This window comes from Juglans regia, chromosome 12, assembly GCF_001411555.2.
Source record: "Juglans regia cultivar Chandler chromosome 12, Walnut 2.0, whole genome shotgun sequence".
Taxonomy (NCBI): Eukaryota; Viridiplantae; Streptophyta; class Magnoliopsida; order Fagales; family Juglandaceae; genus Juglans; species Juglans regia.
In genome coordinates this window covers 20,583,020-20,600,811 of record NC_049912.1, presented here as the reverse complement: position 1 = coordinate 20,600,811, position 17,792 = coordinate 20,583,020, and the positions used below count along the sequence as shown (strand labels likewise).

General features: G+C 35.1%; 2 protein-coding genes across 3 annotated transcripts; both read left to right on the top strand.

Annotated features, from left to right (window-relative positions):
- Positions 1–329: 329 nt before the first annotated feature.
- On the top strand, positions 330–8,632 carry LOC108994815 (protein pleiotropic regulatory locus 1). 2 transcript variants are annotated; one of them, XM_018970193.2, is made up of 18 exons: positions 330–549; positions 651–675; positions 809–929; positions 2,521–2,602; positions 4,233–4,295; positions 4,736–4,820; positions 5,035–5,127; positions 5,659–5,722; positions 5,837–5,922; positions 6,009–6,110; positions 6,263–6,346; positions 6,736–6,796; positions 6,881–6,947; positions 7,024–7,101; positions 7,610–7,674; positions 7,907–7,984; positions 8,160–8,373; positions 8,475–8,632. In XM_018970193.2, the coding sequence occupies exons 1-17, from the start codon at positions 416–418 to the stop codon at positions 8,330–8,332; spliced, it is 1,461 nt and encodes a 486-aa protein (XP_018825738.1). In that variant the 5' UTR covers positions 330–415; the 3' UTR covers positions 8,333–8,373; positions 8,475–8,632. The 2 variants fall into 2 exon arrangements, with proteins under 2 accessions (XP_018825738.1, XP_018825737.1); XM_018970192.2 differs by having other exon boundaries at positions 340–549; positions 8,160–8,625.
- Positions 8,633–10,085: 1,453 nt separating this feature from the next.
- On the top strand, positions 10,086–16,974 carry LOC108994716 (UDP-glucuronic acid decarboxylase 4-like). Its single transcript, XM_018970041.2, has 7 exons — positions 10,086–10,868; positions 11,215–11,362; positions 11,807–11,886; positions 12,119–12,202; positions 12,426–12,500; positions 15,861–15,953; positions 16,524–16,974. The coding sequence occupies exons 1-7, from the start codon at positions 10,116–10,118 to the stop codon at positions 16,755–16,757; spliced, it is 1,467 nt and encodes a 488-aa protein (XP_018825586.1). The 5' UTR covers positions 10,086–10,115; the 3' UTR covers positions 16,758–16,974.
- Positions 16,975–17,792: the final 818 nt, after the last annotated feature.

Below are 17,792 nucleotides of genomic sequence, written 5' to 3'. Positions count from 1 at the left end.
CCAATCTCTAGCCTCGAGGTTTTCTATTAGAAATATAAAATATTTTTTTTATTAAGTAATATTATATACAATCATAGAATGCGTAAGCGTCGTGTAATTCTTTTAAAAAAGAGTAAAATTTATTATTAAAAAATTAATTTTTTTATATGAATCCCGTATTTACTCAATTTTTTTCAAAAAAATTACATGACACTTGCGCATTCCATGATTACAAATATAATTTTTTTTTATATATTTTTTAAAATCTTTTCAAGCATTTAAAAAAAATCAGAAATTCATTCAAAATTACTTCTTTAATAATTAAATAAAAAAAAATGGAAATCAGTGACAAAATTTGCATTCGATGCATCATTTCCCTTTCCCAAAGCAGCTGAGCAGACTCGGGACACTTGCAGAGTAAGTTCTGGGACTCGAGATGCCAGGGCCCTCCCTAGAGATGGAACCAGTGGAGCCACAGTCGCTGAAGAAGCTGAGCTTCAAATCCCTCAAGCGAGCCCTCGATCTCTTCTCTCCTCTCCATGGCCACCTCGCTCCTCCTGACCCGGAGAGGTTTACCCTCAAATCTATGTATTTTGCCCCTACTAAAATTACGTTATGGCTCTAGTTTCGTTGTGACCTAATTGTTTTTTTTTTTTTTCATTGCTGTGCAGTAAAAAAATTCGCATGAGCCACAAGGTCAGTGGGTTTTCCGTTCGTTTAAAAATTGTGGGCTCTTTAATCGTGTATGAAAGGGAAACAAATCCCGGAGCGTATATCGGATGGTTTCAAGTTTTTGGATTTTGAACTAAAGCTTAATTCGGTTTTGTAGGTTAGCCACGAGTATCTAGGAACCAAAGCCACGACGAGTCGACCTCTTAGCGAAGCTAATGCCGTTGCATTGGATAGCCGTGCTCAACCTCCGGTGCCTCCTAATACCCTTGCTCTTACGGGTAATTTTTTAATATTGTAATGATCCAAAATAATGATTGAATTAATAATTAATTTAGTTCTTTAATTGGTGATTTAGTTCTCAAACCGTAACTAAATCACTGGAGTGTGGAAAACAATGTCATTTATCTGTGAAGGTTAGGATATATTAACATTGCCACCCATGTCGTGGCGGTCTTCCCCACTAGTGAATCACTTGATGAAATTATTTCTGACTGGTATTGCAGTACATGTGCTCTATTGTTCATTTGTTTTGATCAAATAGGGGTCATCTGTGACTTTTTCATGTAAATTCAGCGTCGGGTTGAAGGTGAATTTGGCTAAATCAGAATTAGTCTCAGTGGGGGATGTTCCGAATGTGGAGGGCATGGCTTACATTCTAGAATGTAAGATATCTCAGCTGGTGATGAAATATTTGGGCCTTCCTTTGGGTGTATTGTTCAAAACAAAATCTATTTGGGACGATGTACTAGAAAAAATAGAGCGGAAATTGGCTAATTGGAAGATGATGTATCTATCTAGAGGTGGTAGGTTCACTTTAATCAAAAGTACCATTTCTAACTTGCCAACCTACTTTCTATCACTATTTCCGATTCTGTGATACCCCATACGTGGATAAGGGTAGGTGGTGTATGAGATCTCACATTGCTTGGAAATGAGAAGTTCTTACTCTTTATAAGGTTCCAATGGGGCTCCAATTGTATCAAAAACTAGTCATTTTGGAGTATAGGCCATGTGGTTTGGGCCTTCCATTGGGGCAGATTCCCACCAAGGAGGCGCATCGCATGGAGAAACTTCAACTTGGGGGGGGGGGGGGAGGGAATGAACGATGAGTTTAAATTTCACTTGGTAAAATGGGCCACAGTATGCTCCCCTAATCGGAAAGAGGATTAAATATTCGGAATTTGCAATTTTTTAACAAAGCTTTGCTTGGAAAAAGGGCTATGGAGATACCACAATGAACGGGGAGCATTGTGGAGAGCCGTCATAGAATCAAAGTATGGTGAACCATGGGAAGATAGTGTTCGAATGAGGTAAGTGGGCCATATGGGGTGGGACTATGGAAACACATAAGAAGATGATGCGACACATATTAAAGAAATATTTGTTTTGAAGTGGTTGATGGATCCAAAATCAAATATTGGCATGATGTATGGTTTGGTGATGGGGCATTCAAGAAAGCTTATCCAAAATTCTATGGCATAGCAAGAATGAAGAAGCCTCAATTGTGGACCTCTTAATCCTATCTAATGGCACTCTCCAATGGAACGTTACATTCTTCAGAAATGCACAAGATTGGGAAGTTACTGTTTTTACGGAGTTCTATGATCTACTGTACTCTATCCTTATGAGAGCTGAAGAATATCTTTTGGTGCCCTTCTAAGAAAGGGAAGTTCACAGTCCGCTGAGTATTTGGAAGACAAAAGCACCCCTGAAGGCAATTTTTTTAAGTGAAACAAAATGCAAGAAGAAAATATGTTGGTGCATTTTGTTTTATTTCATTTTTCTGGAATGATGTTGATATTAGGTGTAATATTGCTCACACTGCAATCATGACCGATATTTTTCTTATACGCTGTTATTGTTTTGCAGGCCCAGAGGATTCTAGTGATCTCCAAAAGGGAGGAGCTCAAAATGCTCTAGCCGTTGGTCCATCCATTCAGCCAAAGGCATTGTAAGTATTCTCCACCCTTTCTCACTCACTTAATATTGCTCACACTGCAACCAGAAGATTCTCTACCCTTTCTCCAGATATAATCTTCTAAATCCTAAGTGAATGATCTTGTTCCGGTTCTTGAGGCAGAGACGAATATAGTAAGGTGTATAAAAAAAGACTGAGGATATACTTATAAAAAAAAAGGACTGAGGATATGGTGGTGGAGGAAGAGACGTTGGAAGTTGGAAGTTGAGAGATGGTGATGAGAGATGTTGTGAGAGATGAGGGAGATGGGGGCTCACTGATTAAGAATAGGGACTGAGGGTGATGAAAGATAAGGGATATTCTAAGGAACCAAAAGAGATTTTTACTTATTTGGGTTAAAATCACGCGTATACAACTTCATAGTCAGAAAAGATGTGGCCTGTGGCCATGAGATTGTGTTGCATCTGTATCATCATATGTACCTAAAAAACAGATTTTTTGTTTTTTTACTGATAAAAAACATCTGTTTTCTAGGTACATATGATTTTCACTTATGTATGTTTATCTTTTGTTTCAACTTTTGATTATAAAGAATATATTTGAAACAACTACCAGTCAGCTCCCTTAAATTTTAATCTTTCATTTCTCTCCAAAAGCCAAATTATATAGTACATGTCTTAGAGCATTGACATTGGCTTCATCAAAGTCATCTCCAAAATTTGATGAAAAGTGCATGTTTTCCATAAGTCCAAAACTTCCTGAGCCATAACCCCACATTGGATTCATCAAAATAATAATATAATATTATTTTTGACATAATAATATTTTTAATTTATTTTTTCATATTTTGCAATTACAGTAACCATATGTTAATTAATAATTTAATTTTATATTTTGCAATTACACTAAATATATTTTACAATTATACTAATAATATGTTAATTAATAATTTTTAATTATCTTCAAGCTCATCCCCCCAGTGAAGACTACAACCATGTAGTCAACTATTCTCTTGCCAAAAAATGTCTGCAAGCTACGAATTGTAGCTTCCTCTTCTTGAAAGCAACGCGTCAAGATTTCAATGACAAGACAAAAAAGTCTGTAGCTCGGGAGTTGTTCTTCCGCATTTTGGAATAAAAAATTCCTTTGGCCTGTGAATAGTATCACTTCAAATTTAAAGAATGAATTGGATTCATTGTAGCTCAAATCTTGAGCTGAGAAGTTATAGCCACTCCAATGAAGACACTTTCAACGATATATATGCAAAATTTGCATTTGGCTGTGCTTTTGATGAAGCCAATGCCAATGCTCTTAGAAGAAGTATCCTATGGTCTACCACCCAACTTGTGGGTATACCTTGTTTGATGGGGACTTTATGGGGGTAGGTGTAGGTTATATTACACCTTTTCTAATTAGTATATAACCAGTTCACTTTTGTTTCGGTTATATTGTTTTTTGGATGCCAATTATTTGGTTTCTAATTATTTAAAACCAAATATCACTGATATCCTCATTGAATTCAACCAATTTGGTTGTGTAAGTTGGTTCAGTCAGTTTTCTCCACGGCTATAGTTACTATTCTTTTCTTCTTTAACATTCTTTTTTTTAGGAAACATTTTTCATTGTATTGAACTAGTGTTGATGATTCATGTTTTTTTTCCAGGAATGATATTGGTCTACCCAGCAAAAGCACTGCAGTTGTTTCTGCTTCAGGGTCATCTGAAAGGTTTTAGCTTCTTTATTTTATTTATGATGGGGATAAACAAAGAATGGTTAGTTTGACAATCCCTTCAAAGGGATTTATGATTATGATTTAAGGAAAAACAAACAATGGTTTTAGCATATTTTGTTGGGGATAAGCAAAGAGCCTTAATTTGGGAAACAAGTATTTCTGTTATCTTGGCACACATTCAGTCTATTGTTGAAATGCACATGCATTATGCTTAGATGCACTTTAATACTTGTCATCATATATTTTTCTTCAAATATGCAGTTAGGGAGCATTGGAAATGGAATTGACTTTTCTCAGTTCTCTCTCTAAGAAACCAGTAGACAATTGAAGTTCGAAAGTGGATTGTAGACTATGTTGCATTATCATGCGTATCAATTTTATTGTCTGGCACATAGCACAATTTGACTTAGATTGTTTTGTTTTCCTTCTTGTAGGAATTTATCTACATCTGCAATAATGGAAAGAATCCCAAGCAAATGGCCACGTCCTGTATGGCATCCTCCATGGAAGACTTACAGGGTAAGCCTCCATTGTAGTATTGTATTAAATAGTTTCTTAAAAAAAAAGAAAAAACTAAATTGCATGATTGTGTGAAAGTTTTAAGATTTAAATTTTGTTCTTTTTTAAAAGAAAAAGGAATAAATTGTGTGCCTTTTTTTTTTTTTCTGAAGAAACTTTAAATTGCTGCGTCTTTTCTTTTACATTTTAACATTCTGCATTTTCATTTCTATAGGTCATCAGTGGCCACTTGGGATGGGTGAGATCTATTGCATTTGATCCAAGTAATACGTGGTTTTGTACCGGCTCTGCCGATCGCACAATCAAGGTATCCAGCTTCAAGTTCATGAAATTTGTTCCATGGACTTGTTCTGATGAATGATATCATGATCATTTGGGCTTCCATTGGTACCTTTAAAAATTTTATCTCATTCCTGTTGTCTTACATTTACTGCCCCTGCTCTCTCTAGCTTCACGTTAGAATTTCTTGTCTAGTCAGAAATGTCTAGTTTATCCAAAATTATCCTGATTGGATTGGTTCAGCATTACCCGATGTAAACTTGGAAATGTTTAGGAAACTATTATCTTTAGAAACTGCTTTGGGGAACTTGGGCAGAAAACCTGGCCAAATTGAGCCAAGTAAACTAAAAGACTGCTCTATTCCAAAGCTCAGTTATTGTGAGGTGGATAAGGAGATAGAGCGTCTCTTATTTCCAAACTGAATCTGGTCATGCAATCTCTTCTGTGATTTGAAAACCAAAGATTATGATTATGCAAATACCCTAATGCCATTCACTTGTGACATTTCGCTGTGAGGAACAACAACTGAATGTTTTTGTTGTTATTTTTGCCTGACTAGATATGGGATGTGGGAAGTGGAAGGCTAAAACTCACACTAACAGGACACATTGAACAAATACGAGGTCAGATCCTAACAAATTATTGATGTTATAGAAATTTTAGTGCCTAATTATGATGTGGTTAATGGCTATATTATTGGGCACAAGATGGCTAAAAAAGTGTGTTTTCTTTTGCAGGCCTTGCTGTCAGCAGCAAACATACTTACATGTTTTCTGCTGGTGATGACAAACTAGTTAAATGTTGGGACCTTGAACAGAATAAGGTTAGAACCTCCATGAAATAAAAAACTTCAATGCTCTCTTGTATTAGTCACTCTGATTCTTATCAAACATATTAATTGCTGTGCAGGCCATCCGATCTTATCATGGTCATCTAAGTGGTGTCTATTGCTTGGCTCTCCATCCCACTATTGACGTTTTGCTGACTGGGGGACGTGATTCTGTCTGTCGGGTATGCAGTTAAGTAGTATGACAGAAGTTACTTTCTGCAATGTCATAACAGCTGCAGTATTTTTAGCTTCTACACTCAGTGATTGTTAGCATTGTTTTGAGAAATTGGGATGAAAAATATGAATTTGGATGTTTTGATACAACAATGTCTAGGTCTGGGATATTCGTAGCAAGGCACAAATTTTTGCTCTATCTGGCCACGATAACACTGTCTGCTCGGTGTTTACTCGACCTATGGTATGTGGATTTTTTTTTTTTTGTATATGCTTTCTTTTAAAATCCTGATTGCACTGATGATACTATATTTACGAGGGCCACATTTTGCTACTTTATTATTAATTTCTTTTCTGAGTTGTGGAAAGGAAGAAGAGAAGAAAAGAGAGGGGGGGGGGGGGGGTATGAATCTTATATTGGTTTACGTGTTGTGGAGTTACGAGTATATCCCTTGGGTGGTTGTTAAAATGTGAACTTAGATATGCTGTTATTATTCGTAGTTTTGTATGAATATCTCCAAATGTTGGTTTGGGGTTTTTTTATTGTTAATTATATGTGGATTCGTCCGTTAATATGGGGGCGGGGTGGATTTGAGTTGTGTGATATATATAATGTGTTTCTTATTTTTTCAGGATCCACAAGTTGTTACTGGCTCTCATGACTCAACCATCAAATTCTGGGACCTCAGATTCGGTAATTTGGATTTGTGTCATTGATTTCTTTTTCCCAATTTGAATACCGTTACTATTTTTTTACCTATAAGCTGCTGCTTTGCAGGAAAAACAATGTTAACTCTCACACACCATAAAAAGTCCGTGCGAGCAATGGCACAGCATCCTAAAGAGTATGTGCTATACAGAGCCGTGGTTTTAATATCATCCTTTTATGAAAACATATTACCTATCTGCTCTTTTTCTCAGGCACTGTTTTGCATCTGCATCAGCTGACAACATCAAGAAATTTAACCTGCCGAAAGGGGAGTTTTTACACAACATGCTGTGAGTTCTGAGCCAAATTTTCTTTTCCATGTGCATTTTCAGACAACTTGCTTCTTCCTTGTTAATATTAGTATTCTGTCTGATTGTTTAATATGAGTGAGATCACAATGAATATTTTGGATAGTGTTTAGTATGACTGTATGAGTGAGATCACTATGTTTTTCTTTTCTTTTCTCTTTTTTGGATAACCAAGTGAGATTGCTTAGATGACCCGTTTGCTGATAGTTTGAAGTGGTGAACTACTAATACATCGAACTTTATAACTTTTTCCCCTCTTTTAAGAAGAAATTGATTGCAAGATGAGTGATGCACCCTCCCTTTTTTGTTCATATACTTTTATGTCTTTTTTACTCCTTGAGAATAACTAACATTGCAATCAGTTAAAAATCACCACGTAATATCCCACTCTGCGCATCCAGTGAAATGGTACACTTTTCCCCCTCAACTAATATTTGTTTAGTTTGTCTAGTGATGAACTGATATTCTGATGTTGGTGGTTTTTGAGCAGCTCTCAACAAAAAACTATAATTAATGCAATGGCTGTCAATGAAGAGGGTGTGCTGGCTACAGGAGGTAGGTATTTGATACATGTTGATTGTGAATTAAATTTTATATTGGAGGTGCCTGATGTCTAGGTTCACCATCTACATTATATATTCTCGTACTTCTTTTTATATATATATTTTTATTTTTCTATTTTCTTTTTTGAGAGGAGTATGCTTGTATTTCCACACTGAAGTCAACAAGGTTTCTAGAAATAGATAGATGTTTTTCTAATCTTCCTCCCTTCTTTTGTTTATGTTAGGTGACAATGGGAGTCTTTGGTTCTGGGATTGGAAGAGTGGTCACAATTTTCAGCAAGCCCAAACAATTGTACAACCTGGTATGTATTTTGTGCTCTTCTCTCTCTTTTTGATCGTTGGAGTAGGGGTGACCTGAAAACAAGTCAAGTTTATCACTGTTAAAAAACTTAAATTCTTATATATATAAATATATATATATATATAAATATATATATATATATATATGTATGTATAAACTTAAATTCTTGCTTTCAGGCTCATTGGACAGTGAAGCCGGTATCTATGCTCTCTCCTATGACATAACTGGTTCGAGGCTGATTAGTTGTGAAGCCGACAAGACAATTAAAATGTGGAAAGAGGACGAGAATGCCACACCAGAAACTCATCCCCTTAATTTCAAGCCACCTAAAGATATCCGGCGGTTTTAGCAGATGTGAAGCAAATTTACAACCAGCAATGTTTCTACACGGTTTGTCAGTCAGACTGCTAATATCTTTGTTAAACAGAGTACATGGCTGTCGAGGAAATATTTTTTATGTAAGCATTGATGTAATATATCTTGACCTGTAGGCTGAAACATCCAGAGATCTGCACAAGTTTGGTTCATTAAGAAGTCGCTACGTACTAAAATATTTAGCTGTCTTGTCTTTTTCTTTAGAGATAATATAGAAAAAGGCTGGTCTGTTCCCTATAATTTGAACTAATGTTTTCGACCCCTTGATTTTGACTAGTATAGGTTTTAACTTGGCAGGCACCATTCATGGCCCCCCCGGCGGCTTAAGGCGTATTTACATGTTTCTTTATTCTCTCTCTCTCTGTCTCAAACTTTGGATGTTGATCACATGTTTCCAGACCCAAGTTCATGTACTTCTTTCATACTTTCTGCCACGATGAAACGAAACAAACAGGTCATGGACCAAAAGGGTGCTTTGCCATTTCACTGACTCCATAAATAATATTTCTATATATTTATATATATATATATATATTATATTATACATATAATGTAGATTTTTAGGAAGCCACTGACGTTAATCCCAACATCAACATGATTAATCGTTATCGTTATCATTTACTAGGCGTTTATATCATTAGTTGAATTCGTCCATTTAAAAAACTTCCGAAAATGCATGCTTGGTTCACGGCCAAAAACCACACGCCATTCAACCAAAACCGAGGTTGGTGTTATTTCTTCGTATGCAAATGATATATTCCGCCTTATGTTGTCGGGTTTGGATTGAGAGATACTTCAATCTCAACAAATCTTATCTCAATATCTATACATCATAAATGTAAATATTTTTCAATTTTCAATTTTTAATTTTTTCATCAAATTATTATTTAATTATTATAACTTTCTTAAACTTTTAAAGAAAACATAAAAAAACAATTCAATTTTTTCAAATTTTAAAACAAAAGTTATATTATAACAAAATCTTAACTTTATAATATTTTTATTCATTTTTTTCTCAATCCATTTCTAACTCATCTTATTTCAATTCAAATATTTTACTATTATTTACAAACTATATCAACTCATCATATCTCAACTTACTATTCAAATCACGCGAGTGTGCATTAAGCAAGCACTGCGAATTCTCTTTGAAAAAAAGTAGAAGAAATTTGGGACTCACAAAAATCAACTTTTTCTTAATAAACTTATTTTTTTTCACTTGCACACTCTAGAACTTCTTATCGCGTTGGGATGTTAAGTTAAGTTGAGCTGAGTTCTTTATGAATAATAGTGAGTTGAGTAGGTGAAGTGAGTTATGTGAGATCCATCTAAAATGAGTTTAGATGTGTTTGAATGTTAATTAAGATGAGTAATTTAGTACTATTTATAAGATATTGAAAAAGGTTGTGAGTTCCACGTATAAAGATATGTTGAGTTGAAAAAAATTATGAGTCTCACGTATAAGAAGATTTTGAGTTGAGATGAGTTTAATAATTTAAAAATTTAGTATTTAAATATTAAATTCAAATTAAAATTAGATTGAATTGAATTGATATCAAGATTAGCAACCAAACGGGCTTAATGCGAGTCTTTTCTCTTCTCTAAACTTTTTAAGAAAAAAAAAAAAAAAACTTACAATATTATGTTTCCTTGAAACAATTTTCCAGTGAAAGAGAACCAGATGTCGACTGCTTAAGAGTGCCAAGCCAGCAAAGAACCCTCGCACCCTCCCACCGATCATTATTCGGCCAAATCTCATGCATGCAAGTCCTCCCTCTTCAACCAAAACGCTCCCCCTCTTCCATCCCACCACTCTCTCCAAAACCTACCCTTTTTTCTTTTGCGTACAAGGAAACTGCACGTCTGAAAATATGAACTCCGAGCTGGTTCATAGAACTCACACCACCCAAACTCCAGGAACCAATGATCTTTATTCACCACAACGTGGAAACCCTCTTCAGAAATCACCGAATCCATTGCTCTACATTCTCCGCGAGCAGCGACCCCTGTTCGTGCTCATCGGGATCGCCATCGCCACGCTTTTCTTTAGCTTCGTGCCCCCGCGTCGTGACCACCATGATCTGATGATCCCTGCAGACCACCGCCAGGTTATCCAATCTGAGTCGACGAGGACCCTCCCGTTGACTCGGCGCGTGCTGATCTCCGAGAACCACCGCCATTACTCCGCACTCGGGCAGGTGAATGCGGGAGGGAAACTAGTGCCGCTGGGGCTGAAGAGGAAAACACTGAGGATCTTGGTGACTGGCGGGGCGGGCTTCGTCGGGAGCCACCTCGTAGACCGTCTGATGCAGCGGGGAGATAGCGTGATCGTGGTGGATAATTTCTTCACGGGCAGGAAAGAGAATTTGGTGCACCATTACGGCAACCCCAGGTTCGAGCTAATCAGGCACGACGTTGTTGAGCCGATTCTCTTGGAAGTTGATCAGATCTACCATCTCGCTTGCCCTGCCTCGCCTGTGCATTACAAGTACAATCCCGTCAAGACCATCATATCCTTCATTTTTCTTTTTGTTCAACTTTTCTTTTCTGTTTGGTTATCAAGAAAATTTCAGTACTCAGGTTTTTAGATCAAACTCCTATTTCCTTTTGTTTTTCTCCATATTAACCATGTATACAAAGAAAATAATGGAACTTTTTTCTTTCATATTTCATTTTTCTTTTCTACTTCCACATTCCATTTGGGTCTCTCCAAGCCTTCATCCTTTTTTTTTTCCCAGAAGGAAAAAAATCAATTCATATTCTAATTAAACTCAGGATATTCTCTTTTGTAATCGCTTTTATTTTGGTGGGTGGTGTTTTGGAGTGTCCTTGACTCTGATTCTTGTATGCGGTTACAAGACGAATGTGATGGGGACACTGAACATGTTGGGACTCGCAAAAAGGGTGGGTGCAAGGTTTCTGCTAACCAGCACCAGTGAGGTGTACGGTGATCCTCTGCAGCACCCTCAGGCCGAGACCTACTGGGGCAATGTCAACCCCATCGGTATGCTCTCTCTCCTTTCCCAGTAGTGGTATTAGCATATGTACTAGTCCTGGTACTGATAATCTGTTACACGGCAGATCGACCACCAACACACATGTAGCACAGCACTAGCTAGTATATTCTAGAATAGGTACTGCAGAGTACATTGTGGTGGTTATTCTCTACTGTGATTTGTAACCAACAAATATTCTTTTGTAATGTCTATATATGGACACAGTTTTCTATAATGCAAAATAGAGAGGTTTTATGCAAATTCTTCTTCTCAACATGGTATGATCCAGAGCCCTCTGACTTGCACGTCCCTAGCTGATCCATGGCCTCATCTCCTCCTTCAGTTGCTCGTGTGGATCCCTTGAGCATGTGGACTCAAGTGGGTCCCACTATCTTGTTAATAACAGAGATGCTTGTAGACATTAATGTCGTTAATTTGCATATTCTTGGCAGGGGTAAGGAGCTGCTACGATGAGGGGAAGCGCACGGCGGAGACTTTGAGCATGGACTATCACCGAGGCCTTGGCATTGAGGTGATCAATTTTAACTGTTCCCAAGTTCTTACATTATAATTATTTGAGTTTTTTTCCGATAATTGCATATTCGAAGCTTTGGGATTGAAAAATTACAATTTCCATGGCTTAATAAAGCTGAGTGGTGAGCTAGCGTGCATGGTCACAAGCCTTTTAATTAGTTTAGCATTAGAAAGGCATCAAGTAATAGAATATAACGAGAAATATAAATGATATTAGCAATGTTTTGCAGGTGAGGATTGCTCGGATTTTTAACACATATGGGCCACGTATGTGCATAGATGATGGTCGTGTTGTTAGCAATTTCGTCGCTCAGGTAAGCTTTGTTCTTTATATAGAGAGAAAAAATATGTTATTTTTCATCTAAATTTTGTCATCTCCAATCATATTTTTTTGACGTGAGATATTGTAAAAAAGTCATATATTTAAATGATGAACATATAAAGACACTTAAAAATATGTCATATCAGCAAATGCAATTAGAATATTAACAAATCTGTATATATCTCACCTTTCTTCAATATCCTATTTGTTCACAGGCATTGAGGAAGGAGCCATTGACTGTCTATGGTGATGGGAAACAAACCAGGAGCTTCCAATTTGTTTCGGACCTGGTAATGATCTCTCTCTCTCTCTCTCTCTCTCTCTCTCTCTGATATATATACATACACACACACATATATATTGTAAAATGCATGATCTGATCCGCATGTCCTCTTTAATATACGTACCCAACGCCTTTATATATTAATTTATATAACATATTATACCAAACTATACCTTTCGAATCCATATATGCACATGCTTGGTGTCAATATTGCTTGTGTATATAGGTGTTTCAATAACATTTACTTTCTTTTGGTTAATTTCTAATCTACATATATATGAACCGCGTTACGACATAACATATATATAGCTAGCTAGCTAGAATTACATCGATCTTGTTGAGATAATTTGTGAGAGAAGTACTGGTGCGTGCTAATAATTACACAGTACTCCCAAACAATTAGGCATTAACAATAAATTTTCTTTGACCTATTATATTATATGTTGTTCCATCCATTCATGATGTTTCCTCTTGCATAAACAAATCTCATTTTCCTTTGTGATAAAATAACAATTAGGTTATCTTTTTGTATATTTACTAGTTGGAAAATGAGGTTCAAGAATTGGGAGTACTGACTCCCACATGATGAACAGTGATTTCACTCAGTGTTCATGTGGGACGATCCGTTTACGACTCCCGTATCCCTAGCAATCATGAGGGGTTAATTACTTCAAAAAAGTCAAAATTAATCTTATTAGCCCTAAAAAATTAATCTATATTCCCGACTTACTACAGATCATCATGAACGTTGATGATATTTTATTTTATTAATATACATAATTAACAAAGCATATAGCTAGGAGTCGTGATTAATCAATGAGTATTACTAGTCCCACCGCGTACGTACTCATGATCACAGTGGTTTAACCAGTGAAGGTTGGGACGGTTCCGATTATGTTAATAGTAGGAAGTTGTTTAGATTTTTTGATTAATTAATGTAAGTACGTACTCAGATTAATGACGTTTTTGGGATTGTTCAAATTTGATACCTGCAGTAGTTTCTGTGCTAGCTAATTAGATAGATGATCATCATCATGAGAATGCAAAGCCACATGATGAATCTATCATTGTCTGCTGGCTTAACTAGTGAAGGTTCTTCTTCTTGTGGGTCTCATCAGTAATGGTCGTAATATGTAGTACTTCCTGGTGAAGGCTGTACTACTACTATTAGACTTTGTTTGGTTCTTAAAATCATCTCAATTCATTTTAACTTATCATTACAACTTTTTTAAATTCTAATATAAAATATAATAAATAATTTAATTTTTTTAAATTCTAAAATAATAATAATATTAAAAAATAATATTCTAACAATATTTTATCATCTCAACTCAACTCAGTTCAACATCTAAACGCAGTCTTACTCTACGATTCTCAAACCAAATAATTGTCATTCAATTTTGTGATCATTATTTAAGCTAGTTTCGGTGAAAGGCTTAACAAAAAGATTAGAGCAGGTTTAAGAGGTGAGATGAGAATTTTGTATTTTATTTGAGAGTTTAAAATATTATGTTTTAATATTATTATTGTTTTGAGATTTGAAAAAAGTGAATTGAGATTTGAAAAAGTTGAATTGTTTATTATATTTTGTATGAGGATTTGAAAAATGTGTAATAATGAGATGAAAATTTGTGTCTCATCCCACCCTCCAAACCTGCCCTTAAGTCCCATTTGAATAGTGAGATAAGATGAAAATTAAAAGTTGAATAAAATTTTGTTAGAATATTATTTTTTAATATTATTATTATTTTGAGATTTAAAAAAGTTAAATTATTTATTATATTTTGTATAAAAATTTAAAAAAATTATAATAATAAGATGAGATATAACCGCACTTCTATATTCAAACGGAACTTATTCTTCTTTACATACTAAATATATACTATGATTAGATGATGGACGTTGCTACGTACATCCACAAAGGATTTCATATACCGAAATCCTCTACCGATCAGTTAAATTTTTATTTTTTTTACTTTTATTTTCATTATTTTTTAAACTATTTAGATATTTTTTTAAAAAAATAATCAAATTCATTTAAAAATATTTACTTAATCACTAAATAAAAAAAAATTAAAAAAAAAATTCGGGGACCACCTTCTGTGAAAAAGCATTTCGATCCCTTAGATGATATAAATATATATATATATATATATATTTATTTATATAAAAGTCAGAATGTACGTACTACTCGCGTTAAGAGGCACATATATTATAGGGGCAACATGAATTAATTGTTTTTATTGATAACACTCCCACCTCTGATCCTCTTAATCATTTCGTCGTTTTTAACACCGTTTTTTTAATTCCCTTTTTTATATTGAGTTTTGACTATATACGTACCTGCGTTTTACTTCGTCGGGACGGGCCATGTGCTGGGGGATGAAGTCTCGGCCTGGCCTTCCATTGCACTTGGGGGGAAAGTCTACCCTTATATTATTTTTATTACACGTGGCAGTAGACTCGGGGTGATATATGTCCATGCAACATTTTTCAAGAAATTGATAGAAAATAAGATTGGATATTAAATTTCAAAGTCAAAGTCCGGGATTTGATGTCAATACATACAAAAAAAAAAAAAAAAGCACACGAGTTATTATCATGATTTGTCTAAGTTATATTTACTTAACTATTTTAGTATATAGGAACTGTTTATAATCTTTAAGGGTTGGCTCAAGTGGTAAAAGTCTTGGGTTTGGGATATAATGCTGCTCTTCCAGATCTAAAATTCAAATCTCCTTAAATGTAAACAATCTTTAGAGACCATTAGATTGGATGATTTTTTCTTTTAATTACTCATTGTGCACTTACGAAAAACTCTTTGTTGAGAGCCTGTACACCCCTGGGATTAGGAGGGACGTTGTTCCTGAACACCCGATACCAATAAAAAAAAAATATATATAGAAACCATTTATTGCATGTTTTCTTCTTCTTGGGGTATAAGTTTCTTGGTTGGGCGAAAGTCATATATGGTGGACAGTCGTAGTTAATCATGCTCCATGCATGAAGTCATGTGCTTTTGTCGGTAAATCCCTTTAAAATGAAGTGTGTAGGGAGCATTTTAGATTTGAATTACTAGTAGGAAATTCAAATATAATTACGATTTGTCTTTGATGATTCAGTCAGTGAATGTCTTTCATGCTCCATGCATGACGTTTCCTTTTCAAGTCATGTGTATGTGAGTGTGTGAATGATATTAATAGGAGTGTGGGGAAGGCTTGCAGGTGAGTTGGGTTGGGGGTAGGCTTCTGGCTGCAGTGGTCTGTACCTGTCCTCCATCTTAATTACAAACTCACAGTAGGCATTATTTATGGTGATTATATATGAGAACTGATTGTGTTGTATTTGCACATACAATAAATAATAGGTGGAGGGTCTAATGCGGCTGATGGAAGGTGATCATGTGGGTCCTTTCAATCTCGGGAACCCTGGTGAATTCACCATGCTTGAACTTGCTCAGGTAAATTTTCCCAATACTTGCTGCAAAAACATTTCCACATTTCTATGCTATATAACCCATAAAAAAATGATCTCTATGCTATATATATATATTGAAGATGCAATCTTTTCAGGTTGACTCAAACAGAGTAACAAATAGTTTGTGTGTTTGACTCCCCTTTTCGAGAAACATTCTTCTGTTTTCCTTTGTTGGATGAAGACATCAGTCCGTATTTCCTTTCCTGGAAATATGAAAGATGAGAGCGTGAAAAAAATCTACAAGGAGGTGTCTTGATGTAATCAACAACAGTGCACCATTATTCATAATTGCTTAATTTAGTCATTGCATAAAAAATTGCCATTTCGTGGTCCTCTCCTTATTCTAGTCAAGGAATATGGGTTTGAACCAACATTTCGATTTCATTATCTAGTTTTTTGCGTTTATTTTTATGTAGTGATCAGTTGATTGTAGCCCAAGATTTTGTTGGATTTTTTACTCCATCCATCCATTATGTCTTCTCTTTTTTAATTTAACAAAATCTTACTAAAAAAATTGAGCTAAGAAGAGCGAAATGGATACTGTTTTGTGCAGGTTGTACAAGAGACTATAGACTCGAATGCAAGGATAGAGTTCAGACCCAACACAGAGGATGACCCACATAAGAGGAAGCCAGACATTACCAAGGCCAAAGAGCTTCTTGGTTGGCAGCCAATCGTCTCCCTTCGCAAGGGACTTCCTCTCATGGTTGAAGACTTCCGACAACGTATATTCGGTGACCAGATCAGAGACAGTACTGTCGGAAATACTGTTACATCCTCAGCATAGATTTTGTGTATGCTGAGTACGGGCATTGAGAAAGAGATTATAGCAAAAATAAAGATAGAATAAGAGGACCCTTTTGATCATTAGGTACTTCATTTTTTTTTTCTTCCAGATTGTTTTCCTCCTTTTACTCTGTTAAAATATTATGAGATGAAGACTGCAGAATAAAGTTAATTTGCAGCAGCTAAGACAAGTACTTCACATCAGAGTGGTAGGCCGATGATCAGTTCTTTCATCTTTGTGTATGTAGAATAATCTTGATCTTTATCTACATATAAAGATTATTCTACATGATATAAAACTCTTTTAGTAATTTTTTTTTATCTTTTCAAGCTCTTTGTTTGGTTGACATATACAACATTTTATGGACTGATAAGATTATTAGATCAGTCAATTCTCAAGTACTAAAAAATAACAGACTTCAGTTTGTACCATCCACAGCAAAATAATCTGGCAAGACCCGTAGGGATTCAAGGAAAAAAATTGTAACACTTCATACTAAGTGCATGTTTGGGATTGCGGTGAGAAATATAACTTATAGTTTTAGGGCTTATAGTTTATAACTTAAGTAATAAGTTCTACTATTAAAAACTTATTTACTGTTTAGTAACCATATGTTTAAAATACTTTCAAATATGTTGCATTTGTTTGGAAACAAATTAGAAAAATACTTTCTGAGGTAGAAATGACAATTATTTGAATTTTGAAAAATTATGACCATATCCTTAAAAATTTGAAAGTTGTAATTATCTTAATGATGTTTTTCCTCAAATGTACTTTTTAATTTATTTGAGATTAAAAGTACTTTGATATGTAGCACCAAAACAACTTAATTTTTCTATTAAAGATATTTAAGGTTATTTAAACACCTTTTAAGACTTCTTTTGCAAGCCCTATAAAAGAGTGGTGAATAAGATTCAATATTATCAAAGAAAAATGAGTTATATAACACTACAACAAATGTGGGTTTTTTCCAAGAGTGACACTCCTGGGAAATTTTTTTTTTTCTACCAATTATTCCGTGGGAGACTCGTGACA

Excerpts from the sequence above, each read along its gene's own strand:
- LOC108994815 (XM_018970193.2), top strand. The coding sequence starts at position 416 with ATGCCAGGGCCCTCCCTAGAGATGGAACCAGTGGAGCCACAGTCGCTG. Across the intron at positions 6,347-6,735 it reads CGGTGTTTACTCGACCTATG|GATCCACAAGTTGTTACTGG; the intron begins GTATGTGGATTT and ends TTATTTTTTCAG. Across the intron at positions 6,797-6,880 it reads ATTCTGGGACCTCAGATTCG|GAAAAACAATGTTAACTCTC; the intron begins GTAATTTGGATT and ends GCTGCTTTGCAG.
- LOC108994716 (XM_018970041.2), top strand. The coding sequence starts at position 10,116 with ATGCATGCAAGTCCTCCCTCTTCAACCAAAACGCTCCCCCTCTTCCAT. Across the intron at positions 10,869-11,214 it reads ACAATCCCGTCAAGACCATC|AAGACGAATGTGATGGGGAC; the intron begins ATATCCTTCATT and ends GTATGCGGTTAC. Across the intron at positions 15,954-16,523 it reads CCATGCTTGAACTTGCTCAG|GTTGTACAAGAGACTATAGA; the intron begins GTAAATTTTCCC and ends TGTTTTGTGCAG.